Source organism: Mizuhopecten yessoensis, unplaced genomic scaffold (genome assembly GCF_002113885.1).
Source record: "Mizuhopecten yessoensis strain PY_sf001 unplaced genomic scaffold, ASM211388v2 scaffold8213, whole genome shotgun sequence".
NCBI lineage: Eukaryota > Metazoa > Mollusca > Bivalvia > Pectinida > Pectinidae > Mizuhopecten > Mizuhopecten yessoensis.
Genome location: NW_018407435.1, coordinates 2326792 through 2345993, shown reverse-complemented (window position 1 = coordinate 2345993; position 19202 = coordinate 2326792). Strand labels below are relative to the sequence as shown.

At 38.8% G+C, this 19202-nt stretch overlaps 2 protein-coding genes across 4 annotated transcripts in view; one reads left to right on the top strand and one right to left on the bottom strand.

Annotated features, from left to right (window-relative positions):
• Positions 1–126: 126 nt before the first annotated feature.
• LOC110455383 lies at positions 127–18327 on the bottom strand. The gene is made up of 15 exons (XM_021505483.1): positions 18219–18327; positions 17887–18125; positions 17512–17712; positions 14325–14446; positions 13798–13941; positions 12673–12993; positions 10849–11684; positions 8986–10512; positions 8605–8705; positions 7529–7619; positions 6708–6789; positions 4750–4820; positions 4031–4126; positions 3233–3373; positions 127–1143 (listed from the first exon to the last, which is right to left on the bottom strand). Exons 1-15 carry the CDS (start codon positions 18325–18327, stop codon positions 1064–1066), a joined length of 4161 nt encoding a protein of 1386 aa, XP_021361158.1. The 3' UTR covers positions 127–1063.
• The window catches only part of LOC110455442, a 42127-nt gene continuing 37425 nt past the window's right edge, over positions 14501–19202 (top strand). For 2 of the 3 annotated variants that reach the window (XM_021505584.1, XM_021505581.1), the window contains exon 1: positions 14501–15689. The gene's annotated coding sequence lies outside the window, so the exon portion shown is untranslated. The remainder of the gene's footprint in view (positions 15690–19202) is intronic. The other variant, XM_021505583.1, reaches the window with a different exon arrangement.

The following is a 19202-nucleotide window of genomic DNA, read 5'->3' as shown; positions in this document are numbered from 1 at the left end:
ACACACTTAAATGACCAACACTTACACATAACACACTTGAATGACCAACACTTACACATAACACACTTGAATGACCAACACTTACACACAACACACTTAAATGACCAACACTTACACATATCTATTGACAGCATTTCATGTTTATTCAAAAACAATAAATATAGCAAAATGTATGTATATCATGCCAACTATTATATAATTATACTTATATATACTGTAGATTACTAGCACTTTGTGAACTAATCTTTCGGTCCTTATCAGTGAGAACATTAATTTATTTACTGAGTACATTATACATCTTACATATTGTTTGTTTGATACTTAAATTCATGATTGATGTTTAATTTTATGCAAAAATAAATATCTCATAAATAATCTACAATTTATATCAAACTTGCTGCATGTGCACATAAAATGACGATATTTCATCTTTTCAATGATAGCCGTATAGTCCAATAATGACGATATTTCATCTTTGCAATGATAGCCGTAGTCCAAACATTTTGTAATTTTGAGCGATTCTTTACGATTTATTTACTTTAACTTGAGAGGGCCCTCTGCTAACAGTATTGTATTTCTTACTTATACACTGTTCCTATGGTTCAGTTATCCTTTGAACCAAATTAGGGATACTCCCTCTCTCAGTAAAGAAAGACATTCACCTTGAATCAATCTTGCTCCAGACCTCCAAAAGCAGGAGCTCCTACTGTAACACATAGACTGTTAGCACTTCATGTGTGATGTTTCTTCCAGCACCTGTTACTTAATCTCTAGCCATATAGGGTCACCAAATCACCTCTCTTCCTAGCCACATCATAGATGTATTTCTAGAATGTGTCTAAACTGATCTGATGATAATGATGTTGTTTCTTTTGATTTATTTCAATTTTAAATTTGCTCAATTGCACATCATTATTTTTAGGTATTGTGTGACAATATCAAATTTTATAAAGTTATTTAAAAATATCTTAAGTTTTCAGGCAGAGGATAGAAGGGCACTTCATTGCTTGGCCAAGCTGACAATCGACCGTGTTTAATAGGCACTTGTCAGTGAGAAATTCCATCAGGATGTTTCCGAATTACCCCATGTGTATGTTCCTTCCCATATACCATCTATTTGTTTCTTCATCAGCTTCTTCTTTTCTGGAAATGAGGAACAGATATATACAGTTACCATGTTTTCTCCAACTACAAACTTTGCTGTCAGTTGTCCCATAGTGATGATAGAAATTGTCATGAATCATTTGCTACAAATTGAAGCCCAGCTGTAAATTTGAAGACTGCATCACTCCGATTCTTATACACGACCTTGTCAATAACAAGATTCCACAGATGAGATATCAAAGTATTACTTTATATTACCTACTATATATTACCTACTAATGAATCTTACTCAAGACATCCACAGATGAGATATCAAAGTTTTACTTTATATTACCTACTATATATTACCTACTACTGAATCTTACTGAAGACATCCACAGATGTGGATGTGTTACCCACACTAAGAAGAACGATGGCTGATTGCTATTTTGAAAGGGACTGTTTGTTTGAGGCAAATTTCCTGAAAATCTGATAATTCTTTCAAGAAAAACTATCAACAAATCAGATTTCATCAGCGTTAATGAATTTTGCTGAGAATCAAACTTGAGTGAGGGAAAATTGGTAGAAAATTCATCAAAATGATATCCTTTCTTCAAAAGATACAGCCAGGACATTATTTGCAAACCAAACTTCAGCAGCAAATTTGGTCAAGCATGTTAATTGAGTAAAGGACTTGAAAGCACACAAGGTAAGTTTGAAAAAAAATCGGATTTGAGTTGGTAATTGATACTGTATGTATAAGTATTTGTATAAATCAAGGCATTCCTTAAGGAGCTATCATATGGAAACTTTCGTGTGGATACTGCAGTTACACAAAGCTATCATTGCATGGAAACTTTTGTCTGGATATTGCAGTTACAAAAAGCTATTATTGTATGGAAACTTTTGTGTGGCTAATGCAGATACACAAAGCTATCATTGTATGGAACCTTTTGTGTGGATACTGCAGTTACACAACGCTATTATTGTATGGAAACTTTTGTGTGGATCCTGCAGTTACACAAAGCTATCATTGTATGCAAACGTTTGTGTGGCTACTGCAGTTACACAAAACTATCATTGTATGGAAACTTTTGTGTGGATCCTGCAGTTACACAAAGCTATCATTGTATGGACACCTTTGTGTGGATACTGCAGTTACACAACGCTATTATTGTATGGAAACTTTTGTGTGGATCCTGCAGTTACACAAAGCTATCATTGCATGGAAACTTTTGTCTGGATATTGCAGTTACAAAAAGCTATTATTGTATGGAAACTTTTGTGTGGCTAATGCAGTTTCAAAAAGCTATCATTGTATGGAAACTTTCATGTGGATACTGCAGTTACACAAAGCTCTCATTGTATGGAAACTTTCGTGTGGATCCTGCAGTTACACAAAGCTATCATTGTATGCAAACGTTTGTGTGGCTACTGCAGTTACACAAAACTATCATTGTATGGAAACTTTTGTGTGGCTACTGCAATCACACAAAGCTATCATTGTATGGAAACCTTTGTGTGGATACCGCAGTTACGCAAAGCTATCATTGTATGGAAACTTTTCTGTGGATACTGCAGTTACAAAAAGCTATTATTGTATGGAAACTTTTGTGTGGATCCTGCAGTTACACAAAGCTATCATTGTATGGACACCTTTGTGTGGATACTGCAGTTACACAACGCTATTATTGTATGGAAACTTTTGTGTGGATACTGCAGTTACACAAAGCTCTCATTGTATGGAAACTTTCGTGTGGATACTGCAGTTACACAAAGCTATTATTGTATGGAAACTTTTGTGTGGATACTGCAGTTACAAAAAGCTATTACTGTATGGAAACTTTTGTGTGGCTACTGCAGTTACACAAAGCTATCATTGTATGGAAACTTTTGTGTGGCTAACACAACCAACATGGCTGACAGAGTGATCAGTCACCTTTGCGTCGCAGGAGACACAAAAATAGGTTTTCTTTACCATGATAAAACTACTGTAAAGTTGAACTTTGACCCCAGCTTTATCTTCTTATTTGATATTGGCCAAGAACCTGGACATTTAACACACAAAACAATGTACACAATAAGGCGATGCTGACTATCGGTATATTGACTGAAAGATCCCTACTATCATCTACAGAGGCACCAGTACCTTTGGCCTGTCGAAGCTTCTGACGTTCTAGGTCCCTCTGCTCTCGGGACACCTTAGGGGCCAGCCCCAGGGCCCCCGTCACCAGTCGCCGAGCAGTCATAACAGATGTCTCTGGGCGTGCTTTGTAAGGAAGCAGGAACTCTGCATAGATACAATAGTCAGCAGTGACATAGAGAAACTTATTTCAATCAACAACAATACCTAGAATCTCCGTCCTTAAATGACCATAGCTGTTGATAGGACGTTAAACAATACTTAACCAAACCAAACCTAGAATCTTAAGTTTAAAAATAACCTCCATGTAACACTTGCAAGTAAGGTTTCATTAGTAGCACAGCAGTACTGTATACTGGGAAACTTAAGCCCTTTCCCATCAAGATCCATGTTTGCCTAGTGTTAATTCTGCCCTTCACATACAATTACTAAATATATAACATTGCTTACTTATATTAACTGTATTGATAAGTTCACCCTTATTTTGGAGGACGAAAGGTGAAAGGTCAGCTGCATTGACAATGTATGCAGTACAGTATAGTAAGAATTCACAATAAACCTGTTTTACTGTTTATGGTTTGCAATCAATGATTCTCCTTTTACATTCTGATAAAGTTTGAAAGGGTAGACTTTTAAAACATTTGGATTGTATCTAGTAAGTGTCGTTTAAATTCTATGTAACCTGGCGTAGCCTGAAAACATCCTACCATAGGCCAGTTCATGAGTTGTCTGTTAAGATTTAGATTTTGCTATGTTACACCGGTATGACTCTCTGCCTCACCTCTTTAATACATAAAAACTCACCAACACTTCGCTTAGCTTTTTCCTTGCTCTGTCTAGCTGCTTCAGACATTGCCCTGACCTTCAGCAAGGGGTGACTCAGAGTCAGGGCACTTTGGGCTGTAACAAAAATCATATCAAAAACTGAAACAATGTGTTCAAAACACCTGTCATAATTCATCTACCTACCTACGCAGCAAACACAGGAACAATTCATACAACAATAACTAAGATAGATTTCATGTTAAGACCGGTGGTCCCTCAAGACAGATCTTCTGTTCAGACAGATGGTTCGGGGTTGAATATAATGATTTCTGTGCTGTAGTATGTAGCTGGTATGGCACTATAGACTAGAATTTTGGTTTTGTGAATAAATACATACGTCTTTCCTTATAAGCCAATATTAAATAGTATCTGGTATTAAATCAGTTTCTGAGGAAACATCTGAAAACCATTTGACAGAAGAACTATTCCGTCTTTGCGTATTGCAGAGTTATCTTTTCTTGGGAGCAGGTATTGATTGTTACGTCATTGGTTTGTGCAAGAAAATTACGACGTTTTCTCAAAAATTGATGACGTTACTCTCACAAACAAGTGACGTAACAATCAATACCTGCTCCCAAGAGAAGATAACTCTGCAATATGCAAAGACGGAATAAGAATAAACATGGAAAAAGTAACAAGTCGTTAAACTGGTTTGGTGGACATAATAAAACGGAACTGTAAAACGTGTACCTATTTACCTGCTATCACACTGTTAAACACTCCCAGCGCATGAGTATCATCCACCCATTTGATGTCAAAGCCTTTGCTCCTAAAACGAAAACAATGACAAGATAAAATATGGTACAAAGAAGAACCAACAGACTGGAGTAAAACCTGTTCCCAGCACTGCAGCATTCTTCATAGCATTACTAGTGTATAGTAACATAGAAACAGGTACGTACAATAGCTGTACCGTCACCCTCTAGTCATGATCCCATAGCATTACTAGTGTATAGTAACAGTTATGTACAATAGCTGTACCGTCACCCTCTAGCCATGATCACATAGCATTACTAGTGTATAGTAACCGGTACGTCCAATAGCTGTATGGTCACCCTCTAGTCATGATCATATCATTACTAGTATATAGTAACAGTTATGTACAATAGCTGTACCGTCACCCTCTAGCCATGATCACATAGCATTACTAGTGTATAGTAACAGGGACGTACAATAGCTGTATGGTCACCCTCTAGGCATGATCACAGCATTACTAGTGTATAGTAACAGGAACGTACAATAGCTGTGTATGGTCACCCTCTAGTCATGATCACATAACATTACTAGTGTATAGTAACAGGTACGTACAATAGCTGTGTAGGGTCACCCTCTAGTCATGATCACATAGCATTCCTCGTGTATAGTAACAGGTATGTACAATAGCTGTATGGTCACCCTCTAGTCATGATCACATAGCATTACTAGTGTATAGTAACAGGTACATACAATAGCTGTATGGTCACCCTCTAGTCATGATCACAGCATTACTAGTGTATAGTAACAGGTATGTACAATAGCTGTACCGTCACACTCTAGTCATGATCACATAGCATTACTAGTGTATAATAACAGGTATGTGCAATAGCTGTATGGTTACCCTATAATCATGATCACAAAGCATTACTAGTGTATAGTAACAGGTATGTACAATAGCTGTCCCGTCACCCTCTAGTCATGATCACATAGCATTAATAGTGTATAGTAACAGGTACTTACAATAGCTGTATGGTCACCCTCTAGTCATGATCACATAGCATTACTAGTGTATAGTAACAGGTATTTACAATAGCTGTACGGTCACCCTCTAGTCATGATCACATAGCATTACTAGTGTATAGTAACAGGTACTTACAATAGCTGTATGGTCACCCTCTAGTCATGATCACAGCATTACTAGTATATAGTAACAGGTATGTACAATAGCTGTACCGTCACCCTCTAGTCATGATCACATAGCATTACTAGTGTATAATAACAGGTATGTACAATAGCTGTATGGTTACCCTATAATCATGATCACAAAGCATTACTAGTGTATAGTAACAGGTACGTACAATAGCTGTCCCGTCACCCTCTAGTCATGATCACAGAGCATTACTAGTGCATAATAACAGGGATGTACAATAGCTGTATGGTTACCCTATAATCATGATCACCAAGCATTACTAGTGTATAGTAATGCTATGTGATCACATAGCATTACTAGTATATAGTAACAGGTATGTACAATCGCTGTACCGTCACCCTCTAGTCAAGATCACATAGCATTACTAGTGTCTAGTAACAGGTATGTACAATATCTGTACCGTCACCCTCTAGTCAAGATCACATAGCATTACTAGTGTCTAGTAACAGGTACGTACAATAGCTGTACCGTCCCCCTCTAGTCATGATCACATAGCATTACTAGTGTATAGTAACAGGTATGTACAATAGCTGTACGGTCACCTTCTAGTCATGATCACATAGCATTACTAGTGTATAGTAACAGGTACGTACAATAGCTGTACCGTCACCCTCTAGTCATGATCAGCATACACGAATCAAGAAGTTTGATAAATACTAAATGGTACACAAACCCTAATTTATTGTGATACACGAATTTAAGCAGTTATATGACTAATGCAGCAACATGCTTTAATCTAATTACACTTACTTAAACTGCTGGAATGCTGACATCAAGTCCTCAGTTTTTAACTCTGCTGAGAAGTCATATATCTCGACCACATGACCCAAATCTGGAACAAAAAAAAGAGTTTGTACAGGCTGTGTCAGACAAGACAGGTGATCTCCCAAGGTAGATCTTCTGTCAAGGCATGTCATCTCTTAAGGTAGACCCACTGTCAAGACAGGTGATCTCTCAAGGGTGATATTCCTTCAAGACAGGTGATCTTTCAAGGGTGATATTCCTTCAAGACAGGTGATCTTTCAAGGGTGATATTCCTTCAAGACAGGTTATCTCTCAAGGTAGACCTTCTGTCAAGACAGGTGATCTTTCAAGGGAGATATTCCTTCAAGACAGGTTATCTCTCAAGGTAGACCCACTGTCAAGACAGGTGATCTCTCAAGGTAGATCTTCCGTCAAGGCATGTCATCTCTCAAGTTCGATCTTCTGTCAAGACAGGTGAGAACTCAAGGTAGACCCACTGTCAAGACAGGTGATCTCTCAAGGGTGATATTCCTTCAAGACAGGTTATCTTTCAAGGTAGATCTTCTGTCAAGACAGGTGATCTTTCAAGGTAGATCTTCTGTCAAGACATGTGATCTCTCAAGGTAGAACTTCTGCCAAGACATTCGATCTTTCAAGGTAGATCTTCTGCCAAGACATTCGATCTTTCAAGGTAGATCTGCTATCAAGACATGTGATCTCTCAAGGTAGGTCTTCCTGCAATACTTTGATATGAAATCTGATGTCTTTTTCTGCCACATGATGAGCTTAGTTTCCATTTACAAGGACATGCACAATCTCCACCTTACCCTCCCGACTGAGGTCCGGCTCTCGTGGTTTGAAGGCAAGGTAATCAATCACAGGTTTTTTAATTTTGACTTTTCCAATCGCAGATGTTAACTGAAAAGCAAAATAAATTCTATGAATTCTTTCATATCATTATATACCATGGTCAGCTCTAGTTCCTCTAGTCAAATGTAGACTTTCTTACTAACAGCCGCTATACCCTGGTGTTAACATTTAGTAGTTAATCATCTGCCCTAATTAGTGACCACTTGCATTGCCTAATCATAGGTTTAGAAGCTACTGACCTTACTGGAATTTAATAAAATATTGTCTTGGACCGGAGGTTTAGCCACCAATGATCTGGACCTGAGGTCCGGACAGAACTGAAGTATACCTGATGTAAAGAAACTATTGAAGCAGACCTAAGGTTTTGAAACTATTGAGGTAGACCTAAGGTTTAGAAACTATTATGCTAGACCTGAGGTTTAGACACTTCTGACTTGGACCTGGGGTTTAGAAACCATTATAAACTTGGAATTAAGGTTTAGACACTACTGACTTGGACCTGGGGTTTAGAAACCATTATAAACCTATAATTGAGGTTAAGACAATTCTGACTTGGACATCGGGTATAGAAACCATTATAAACCTAGAACTGAGGTTTAGACAATTCTGACTTGGACCTGGGGTATAGAAACCATTGTAACTTGGAATTGAGGTTTAGACACTACTGACTTGGACCTGAGGTATAGAAACCATTATAAACCTGGAATTGAGGTTTAGACACTACTGACTTGGACATCGGGTATAGAAACCATTATAAACCTAGAACTGAGGTTTAGACAATTCTGACTTGGACCTAGGGTATAGAAACCATTATAAACCTAGAATTGAGGTTTAGACAATTCTGACTAGGACCTGGGGTATAGAAACCATTATGAACCTGGAAAGGAGGTTTAGACAATACTGACATGGACCTAGGGTTTTAGATACTACAGACCTAGACCTGAGGTTTAGACATTTATGATGGAGACCTAACATTTGAACACTACAAACTAAGATAAGGGATTATAGACACTGCTGGACCACTGAGCCTCACCTCTTCCAAGGCATCAGGATCAAGGCATTCTCCCTCATCATCGAAAATCTTGTCCCAGGAATCTTCCTCTTCCTCTTTCTCCTCATCATCACTGCAAAGTTCTTCAAATGACAGAAAATGTTTTAAAATTACTGACTTCCATTGAACATTGAAGAAATCTGACCAAAAAAAAACACAAACAAAAAACCAAAATAAGTTCACCAGAAAAGGAAGTATTAACATAAAGAACCAAACTGCAATTAAAATCAATAAATTTTCATGAATCTTTATTAAGTTTATTTAGAATTACCATTTAAAGCAGCAAAGTTAAGTACAGAAATCAACAATAACATCAAGTGAAGCAAAATAAACTAAAAGTCAAGATTTATTAAATGACTGTACCACTATCTACATCCATGCATTCCGGTCCATCAGTCTGGTTGTCTGTGCAGCACCTTGTACTGGACACCTTATCAACACAATCACGATTGAAAACTGTAGCTACATCCACTTGGTCAGAAGAATCTTGTATTTGCTCTTCCTTACCATGATTATCTGTTTTGATTGTACTAACATTTTCAGTGGCGCTTGTTTCTACCACAGTTTGTTGGTGATCACCGTCATTCTCATATTCCTGCACGGCCGTTAATGTTTGATCAGACTTGGTACTGGTAGATGACTCATTGTTGCTAATACTTCTTTCTAACGTCCCTGAATCCCTCTCATCCAATGGCTGACATGATTCGTTTGACTGAGAACAAGCTTCTTGTTCAGATGCCTTGTCTATGTTTGTGATGTCTGTAGATGTATCAGGGTTGGTGGTGGAGGGCTGGACTTCACCTTTGTCACAACTAGTACAGTCACCAGGGTCAACCTTAGCACCATGGGAATATCTTTGATCACCATGTCCACTGACGAAACCAGAGTGATCATCACAAGATAGAATGTCCAATTTGGCTGGAACTTGTGTATCTGAATCACCAGAGCCTGGCATAGGTATATTTGATTCACTAGGGCCAGGCTTATGTATTTCTGATTTATTTGGGACCAGATCATGTATATCCGATTCATTAGGGCCAGGATCCTGTATATCTGATTCATTAGGGACTGGCAAATGTACATGTGATTCACAAGGGCCAGGCATATGTATATCTGATTCATTAGGGCCTGGTATATGTACATCTGATTCACTAGGGTCTGGCATATGTATATCTGATTCACTTCGGGCCAGATCATGTATATCTGATTCACTAGGGCCAGGCATATGTATATCTGATTCACTAGGGGACAGATCTTGTATTCCAGGTAGACTAGGGCTAGGATCACTTGATAAACTCCACTGTTCAATATGAATATCTGATGAGGTATTAGCACTTTTCTGTTCTCTCTCCGTGTCATCTCCACTTTTTAACTTACTGAGGGAGTTGCTCAATTTTACTCGTTTGATTTTTGTCCTATAATGTGGGTCACCACTAATTTTACTTTTATCAAACTCTGCACTTTTGAACTCAGAAACAGCCTCCATGTCCTGAATTCTACAGTGTGTCCTTGGATCACAGTTATCTTGATGTGATGGACCAGAGGTATCTTGATGTGACGGACCAGAGGTCTCTTGATGTGATGGACCAGTGGTCTCTTGATGTGATGGACCAGTGGTCTTTTGATGTGATGGACCAGTGGTCTCTTGATGTGATGGACCAGAGGTATCTTGATGTGATGGAAGAGAGGTCTCTTGATGTGATGGACTAGAGGTCTCTTGATGTGACGGACCAAAGGTCTCTTGATGTGACGGACCAGAGGTCTCTTGATGTGATGGACCAGTGGTCTCTTGATGTGATGGACCGGAGGTCTCTTGATGTGACGGACCAGAGGTAACTTGATGTGACGGACCAGAGGTCTCTTGATGTGACGGACCAGAGGTCTCTTGATGTGATGGACCAGAGGTCTCTTGATGTGACGGACCAGAGGTTTCTTGATGTGACGGACCAGAGGTCTCTTGATGTGATGGACCAGAGGTCTCTTGATGTCATGGACCAGTGGTCTCTTGATGTGATGGACCAGTGGTCTCTTGATGTAATGGACCGGAGGTCTCTTGATGGGACGGACCAGAGGTCTCTTGATGTGACGGAGCAGAGGTAACTTGATGTGACGGACCAGCGGTCTCTTGATGTGACGGACCAAAGGTCTCTTGATGTGACGGACAAGTGGTCTCTTGATGTGATGGACCGGAGGTCTCTTGATGTGACGGACCAGAGGTCTCTTGATGTGACGGACCAGAGGTCTCTTGATGTGACGAACCAGAGGTTTCTTGCAATAGATTCCTGTGATGCGGTGGTACATACACTTGGTTCTGAGGTCTAGATTTCCTAGATGCCTGTTTGGTTGTTGGTAGATTTGTAGATGGTGGATGATCATCTCTCTTATGAGGGTCCCTGTTGGTTGCCCCACCATCTATAACCCCTATCCTTTTGTTTGTGTCTCTGTTAAGAAGATTTCTGTCCCTTGGCCTATGATCCATACTCGCTGTCCTATTGTCAAAATCTCTGTCACAAAGGTTCATGTCCCCTGTCCCATGACCTATATTCTCTGTCCTATTGTCCACATCGCTGTAACGAAGGTCCATGTCCCCCTCTCCATGACCTTGACCTATATTCCCTGTCCTACTGTCCATATTGCTGTCACGAAGGTCCATGTCCGCTGTCACATGACCTATATTCCCTGTCCTACTGTCCACATCGCTGTTACGAAGGTCCATGTCCGCTGTCACATGACCTATAGTCCCTGTCCTACTGTCCACATCGCTGTAACGAAGGTCCATGTCCGCTGTCACATGACCTCTAGTCCCTGTCCTACTGTCCATATTGCTGTCACGAAGGTTCATGTCCGCTGTCACATGACCTATAGTCCCTGTCTGACTGTCCACATCGCTGTTACGAAGGTTCATGTCCCCCTCTCCATGACCTTTAATCCCTGTCCTACTGTCCATATCACTGTTATGGGGTTGCTTATCTCCTGTGTCATCGTGTTGATTGACAGGCACTTGCTGTTGTCTTCGACCCCTAGGTACATAGATCTGAGCGTCTGGCCTTTTGTTTCTTGTTCTGGCAAAAGAAAAAATTTCAGGACAGGAATGAGAAAATGTAACACAGTGACACTCCAGTATATACAGATCTGATATAATTTGCAGTAATCAGTAATACATTGCTTATCTTATTGTTTCTGTAAACCAAGAAAAATATTCACACTACATGTACTGCATGCTCTGCATAACATATCCAAGCATCATGACCCTTAACTTTATGATTCTGAAGATTATGTAGCTTAAATTCTTAAACATAAATATTAAATCCATTTGACCTTAAGAGGTAGTCAAGGCAATTTATAGAAGGAATTTATTGTATTCCATCAAAGATATCTACTAGATATCAGGACACTGGGCTTTATCAATCAAACTTAAGAAGATTTAAAACTTTTTGCCACAACTACCCATGTCAGAATATGACCCTAGCCAGCCCACAAATGTCAACTTTGTCTTACATACAAAATATTAGAAAAAGATTTGCTCAGCCTGACTACATAAAAATCTTACTCAAGTACCAAGGCTCTGAAACTTATGGTTCTTTAGAAAATGTTGCTTTTTTATTTATTTTTTACCGTATTTGACCGCAAATAAGCCCCTTCCCCACTCATTTATTTGACCTTTGTGACTGCGACAGTAGGCCAAGGTCATTTATAGGATGAAACTTTAGAGCATTCTATCACAAGTACATACTGGCCAAATATCAGGAAATAGGGTTGAAGCTGTTCAAAGGAAACAGTTGATGGATTGTTGATGGATTGATGATGGATACTGCCCCAAACCACAAGTTTACAGGCACGTTGTGCCAAGCGAGCTAAAAGCCTGTTAATATTAACCCAGCACCAACCCATCTAGATCTCTAACCCAACCTTCTATGACTCACTCAGTAAGAGAATCTGTTCTTCAAGTGTACTGTAGAAAATTAATTCTTGATTAAATAACCCTTTCCTGTACTTGATTTATTTAACATCAGCTGAAAATTGGAATTCATAATAACAAATGTATAACACCTTGTTTTTGGTCCACGTCCTTTTGATGACGGGACATGTGAAATTGGTGATACATCGACCCCTCTAGGGGATTTCTGTTCATGTCTGTCATCTGTCCTAAGGCCATCTCTGTGTCTGTCCTCAGTCCGCAGGTGATCATTGTGTCTGTCCTCCGTCCTTGGGCCATCTTTGTATCTATCCTCCCTCCCATGGCCATCTCTGGGTCTATTCTGAAGTTTGTTATCAAACTCGGACCCAGGACTTGACCATCGCCCCCGCCCCCTTCCTCTAGCCGAAGGGGGCCGATTCAATGACATCAATCCTTCTCCTTTCTGGGAGTAACTGAAAGAACAGGGACATACATAAATATTAACCATCATGAGACATTTTAATACATGGCCTACTTTTATTAAATGGGAAATATTCTTTTCTACTTTTATCTAAGAGGAAATATTCTATCTACATGTAACCTGTAAGCCACAGCTTACTACCCGACCCCTTCTCTCTTCATTAAAACTACCAACCAAAATAAAGTCAACTGCAATGTATAGTTACACAACATGATAACAAATTGTATCAAATCATAGAAGTCTGTTCAATTGTTTTATCAGCATTATTCTGGACATAATGTATATATGTTAATCACAATGAACAAGATTTGTCAAACGATTTAAAAAGGGGCATGTAACTCCTATAAAAACAACAGGATTTAAAGTAAGAGCAGGTTCACAATTTCAGAGAAACTTTATCTGTGGACTTTCATGAAATTTTAGATGAGTTACATGAACAAGAAATTGACTTATGATTTTGTAAAAGGGACATAACTTCAATATACAAATGTACAATTTTAGAGTGTGGTTATAATTATATTTCTATTACATCATTTGAGTTTCATGAAATACTGATCACAGCTGACAGACAAACTTCCTTATATACAAACCTACTCCCAGTAAACATAAATGATACCTAGAAGTTAATGGAAATAATTTATCAAATTGCAATTGTAATCCTTGCAAATATATATTTATAGTTAACAGGAAAATAGCTATCTACTATAGGATATATATAATCTATTTCAGAATTACCCTGGTAAATAAATGATCTACTCTCGGTAAATATTTGGTCTACGCTGTACCCTAAACTAACTTGTTAAGATCTTCCTGAAGACAGACAGTGGTACGTCTGGACTGTCCTTGACCTACTGAGAAGGTGTGCAATTGCTTGTATTCCTCGGCGGCCTTGTGGATCAGCAGTCGGTGGAAACTGCTAAGTGGTGGAAACAACAGCACACTGCAAGGTTTCAGAGGCAAAATACAACTGTCATGAATGCACCAGACATAAGTCACAGATAAACCCAATCAAACGGATCATACAATTTAACTGACAAAAAAACAAAAAAATGGCTATGTTGAAATATTCTCTGAGAAAATGTTTAATGCAAAATGAGGGTTCCTGAACATGATCAAACTAACCAGTATGACATATATGACTATGAGCAAGCTTAAGGTTACAGTAAATCTAAAGGATTCCAAGAACTAGTCTCAATAGAGTGGGTTAATGAGAAAATGCACTGGATGAAATGACTGCTTAGATTGATTAAGCAATCATTGCCAATCATTAGAGGCAACCAGGATAACTTGGTAAATACAGTACAATAACTACAGTATCATTACCTCTTTTTGGTGTAACATTTAAGAAAGTGTTCTATGTCCTTATGGACAAAATCAATAAATTGTTCCTCTTCTGAACTCAAACACCGGTGCAAGAAGGAATCCAGCCTCAACTTACAATGAACCTGAAAATAAAATTTTAAGATGTATCAAACAGCAAATATTCCTGTTATTGTGATTTTTTGAGAATCAAACCCATGACCACAGACTTTATAGTTCTACTGCTGTGTTACATGGAAATTATCTCTAAACAAAGCTAGTAATATGTGACTGATTATAAAGAACATCCTTTATATGGGTACCACATTGCAAATTAATTTATAGTCATTTAAAAATGTACTCATATATAACAAGAACACATTTTTTGAAGATGATATAAGCAAATTATCTGGTAAACATATCACTGATATTTTTCCACAAATACTAAACAGTAGATAGCCCGAAAATGGTGTCGGAGAATTCCACGTTTTCCTATAGCAGTGCGCTCTAGATCTGGCCCCACACCAGACATCTATATGTCAAAATGTCGAAGTCTGGTGTATACGTAAGGGCCAGAGAAAACTCAGGCTAACTGAAAAGTAGCAATATCACACAACTTACCTATATTATATATAAATAGTCAGCTCTCAAAACTGGGCATATACATGTGACGAATCGTTCAATCATTTATCTATAGCTTGTCATTGCAGCAAGAGTTTCCTCTGGCCCTGACACCAGACTTATATTTAGATAGATGTTTGTTGTGAGGCCCGGCCCCCACACCAAACGTCTATAGCTATCTGTCAAAATGTCTAAGTCTGGTGTCAGGGCCAGGGGAAACTTGGGCTATTGTCATTATAGAATAAAGGGAGCGATAACTAACTTACTGTCAATGTAAAAATAAATGCTTTACATGGTTAGTAAACAATGTGGATAATGGGGTTTTTATCATTTCACTTTGATCTATTTATTCGGCAAATTCTACCTTAAGGGCACTGAAACTGGTCACACAACGCTCGTGAATACTGGTCGGATTACACGTGCACCCATGATTATATCATAGGTGTATTGACAGACGAGGCTAGTACCTGTGGTCGGATCAAGCTAAAAAGCTGTCTAGTCCACAGCGTTAAATCGCAAATTTTGAATTTCCGGATCGAGTAATCTACTTTACAATAGTGTTAAGTTAAATCTACTGATCATCACGGAGCTGACAGCCCAATGACAGTGACGAATACACTCATCTGATGAGCCAACTCCATAACGGGAAGAAGAAGAAGAAGAAGAATAGATGATGCAGACTGCGCTAGGCCTACTGCACAGTCGATGAGCTTCAGCAAAGTTAGATTATACGAACATGACGAACAACTCACGAACTCATATTGCTCAGTAAGTATATGTCATGAAATCTATGTGTGGTTTGATTTAAACGATCCATTAAGAGTGACAGGTACAACGATACTTATCATGCGTACCTAGTTTCCGAGGATCCTACTGATTGTAAAAAGACAACTGTATCAGCTTTCATCACAGTCCGGAACCGACAAGAATGTGAAATACGTCATCAAAATACGGCTAAAACGTCACCAAAAAAGCTGTGAATAAACTAAACAGCAAGGCAGTCGACGGCGATAACTATCCGGAATACTATTAAAATAAATAAATAAATAAATAAAAATAAACAAATATATAAATAAAAATAAATAAATAAATATATGGGATCACTGATGAAGGCACACCCTGATCAAAATACCCGAGTCACAACAATTCCCGAAATTGCTTTCTTTCCATGAAAACAAGGACTGCAAATAAACAAAAACAAAACAACAACAAAACTAGATAATGATAATGCATTAGCACTTTGTAAGTCCATCTTCAGTTCAAACGAATTTTTAATGAAAAGACCCCGGCATAGGATCCGGACCGCCCAATTTTTTTGGTTCATTTAAATGATAAGTTTTGCAGGTCACTTAATGATTATTTAAAAAAATATTTCGAAAAACTAATTCCTAATGTAAGAGCTGCAAGTCAGGCTTAAAACTAATTGTATATTATGTATATGCTGTTTTGATTTTTAGACCATTATCCGATGCATTGAAATTGTAGAGGTTGTTTTGCAGCGTCATTTGTATCGTTTTGAGATATATTCTGTGTAAATTGTGCAAGGCTTCATGTGTATCCTATTTATAAAACAACCCATTGGATATTGTCCTAGTTCTGCCCTTGGTGCTATATTTACCGTATATTTTGAAACTCTAAGAACCATTTTACAAAATTGTCTCAACTTTCTCATAATAATCAGCATAACATATTTCTAAATTTTAGCATAAGGAATTCGACATCTCCCCCCTCAACTAAGTTGACATATCCGGAATATAAATACAAGGTATTGTTTAATGGCAAATAAAAACTTTTTTACTCTTTGCAGCAAGTTATTCTATCGCTAGTGTAAAACCATTATTGCAAAGTGCTGTGCCTAACTATATTCAGTCGTTTAATTATTGTTTAATCGCCTCATTTTCAAATAAAATTGTTTACCTTTGAGGAGACGTACGCGGTTTCTTGACTGAAACATCACTGTTTTCGTGTCGTTGGCATACATCGATAATGGCCATTTTGACCATAGTATTCTAGATCATCCAAAGACCTTTGCAAACCCGCTGGAGATTCTGACAAAATCAACAAATCATCTACGAAGAGAAGATTTCCAAAATTCATATCACCTATATAGCTTAACTATGTTAATGGTTAATGTATTTGGAAGTTTATTTGTGTAAACGTTAAAAAGAGTGGGTTAAAACTGTCACCTTGCTTAACTCCACAAAAAGTATTAAAATATTGTGCGGGGAAATGTTTAAACTTCAGGGAGGAAAGGGTTTTTATTGTTCATGTCAGTGATTACATCAAACGTGTTTTTCCCTTTGCCATATTAAGCAATATTATTTTAAATAGTAACACTTTCCTCCACACATACTCATTTAAGTATTTAGTTGTCCTATTTACTATTAAGTCAGTATGTTGTGAGGACAAAGGTGTATCAGTAGTTCTGCTACTTTTTCTTCTTCCAATATTACCATATAGACATTGGATCTTCTGTTTAATATTTTGTCTAGACAGCTTTGTAGAAAGAATTCCCTGTAATCGGAGGTACATTAGGTTCCCCGCTTTGAGATGACCTAGGTTGTGGTTATTATTATTTTAACGCTGTTGCTGTCCTTTCGGTGGGAGTATCCTCCTCCTCCTCCTCCTCCTCCTCCTCCTCCTCCCCATGCTGGCACTCGAGTGGGTTGGATGCTGCATCGTAGTCGATATAAATGCTGCTGTTGGAGGTTTTGTGGTCGACTGATACCCTCATGAGGTTTTCCAGACTCTGGCTTCTGAGGCTGTTCCTGAGGTCAGTCTTGATGAGGTTCTGACGACTGGAGCCTCGTTCGCAGTCCACTGTTCATACTGGAACAACTAGGAGTCACTCGGCAGCCTTTGCTACAACTGGAAAACTATCCATATTTCTAAATGCCATAGACGACATAGGTTGTGATAAAGTGGTATATAAGAATCTGATTTATTATTATTTTAACGCTGTTACTGTCCTTTCGAAGGGAAGAGTATGTATATCCTCCTCCACCTCCTCCTCCTCCTCCCCATGCTGGCACTCGAGTGGGTTGGATGCTGCATCGTAGTCGATATAAGTGCTGCTGTTGGAGGTTTTGTGGTCGACTGATACCCTCATGAGGTTTTCCAGACTCTGGCTTCTGAGGCTGTTCCTGAGGTCAGTCTTGATGAGGTTCTGACGACTGAAGCCTCGTTCGCAGTCCACTGTTGATACTGGAACAACTAGGAGTCACTCGGCAGCCTTTGCTACAACTGGAAAACTATCCATATTTCTAAATTCCAGCTGCGCTACATCTTGAACCTTACATAACACCTTCCTATTTCGTAACACCTGAAACTTAGCCAACTCCAGAAAACTATGGAACTCGATCTTGTCTAACAGCTGGACCCAAGTACTATGTGAACTGAGTCCCATAGCACCCCACTGTGACGATCAACTAGAGAGGGATCAAATAGCCTGGTCAGGGCTGACAAAACAATAGCATCCCCTTGTCTGTGAATCTATTTCTAAGTCCCTCAAATAAGAAGCCTACAAACTGCCTACAAGCTGCCTCTATCTATGACCTCTGACTGACACGTGCACGATCTCTGAATGTGTGACCTCCAAACTCAAAAGTAACTAACCCTGAACCGTCTACCTGAGGTGACTCCGGAACCTTACTAAGGAACTTGCCTATGTGTTCTCACCTGATCTGCTGTCTGACAACTTCTATATGACATGAACTGTTGACTCGAGGAGGGGGTTCACCTCTGTAAAATCCATCTGTGACTTTTGAAATATCTTGCACAATCTAACCAACCCTGGAAGAACATCACTTTCAGACAGGAAATGCACAACATACAAAAACGTGTAGCAGGTGATGGGCTTGTGCAAAGACAGAGCTTTAGCACTTTGGTCCTCCAGAAACATACTAATGGTGCTAGGATAGTTCTCAACAACTGCCTGAACACTGCCATCTAAACTATATATAAGCCACCTAGTATGGAATACCTGTTTCAAACTACTCCCTTTTCTAGCTACTTTCTAATACTGTCCGATTCTTTTCTAGTCTAGCCATGTTATTCGGTGAATGAGCAAGTCCTGAAACTTCAAAATGTACCTAATCTTATCTGCTACTCTGCCACAACCTAATGCCAGCCTATGTGCGATACAATGTGTAACAAGCAGACCTGGCCTAACCTCCCTAAGTCTATAGTAGCTACGCCTGACCTACACCCTGTCATGACTGACTCCCCATCTGACAGTAGCAACACCAACTAGCCCTTCAACCTCAATACCATTAGACTCCA

Bases quoted from the DNA above. Each gene is read 5' to 3' on its own strand.
- LOC110455383 (XM_021505483.1), bottom strand. From the start codon at position 18,327: ATGGGACTCAGTTCACATAGTACTTGGGTCCAGCTGTTAGACAAGATC. The intron at 18,126-18,218 runs GTAAGGTTCAAG...TAGTTGTTCCAG, and splicing joins ACGAAATAGGAAGGTGTTAT to TATCAACAGTGGACTGCGAA. The intron at 8,706-8,985 runs GTACAGTCATTT...TGTCATTTGAAG, and splicing joins ATGCATGGATGTAGATAGTG to AACTTTGCAGTGATGATGAG.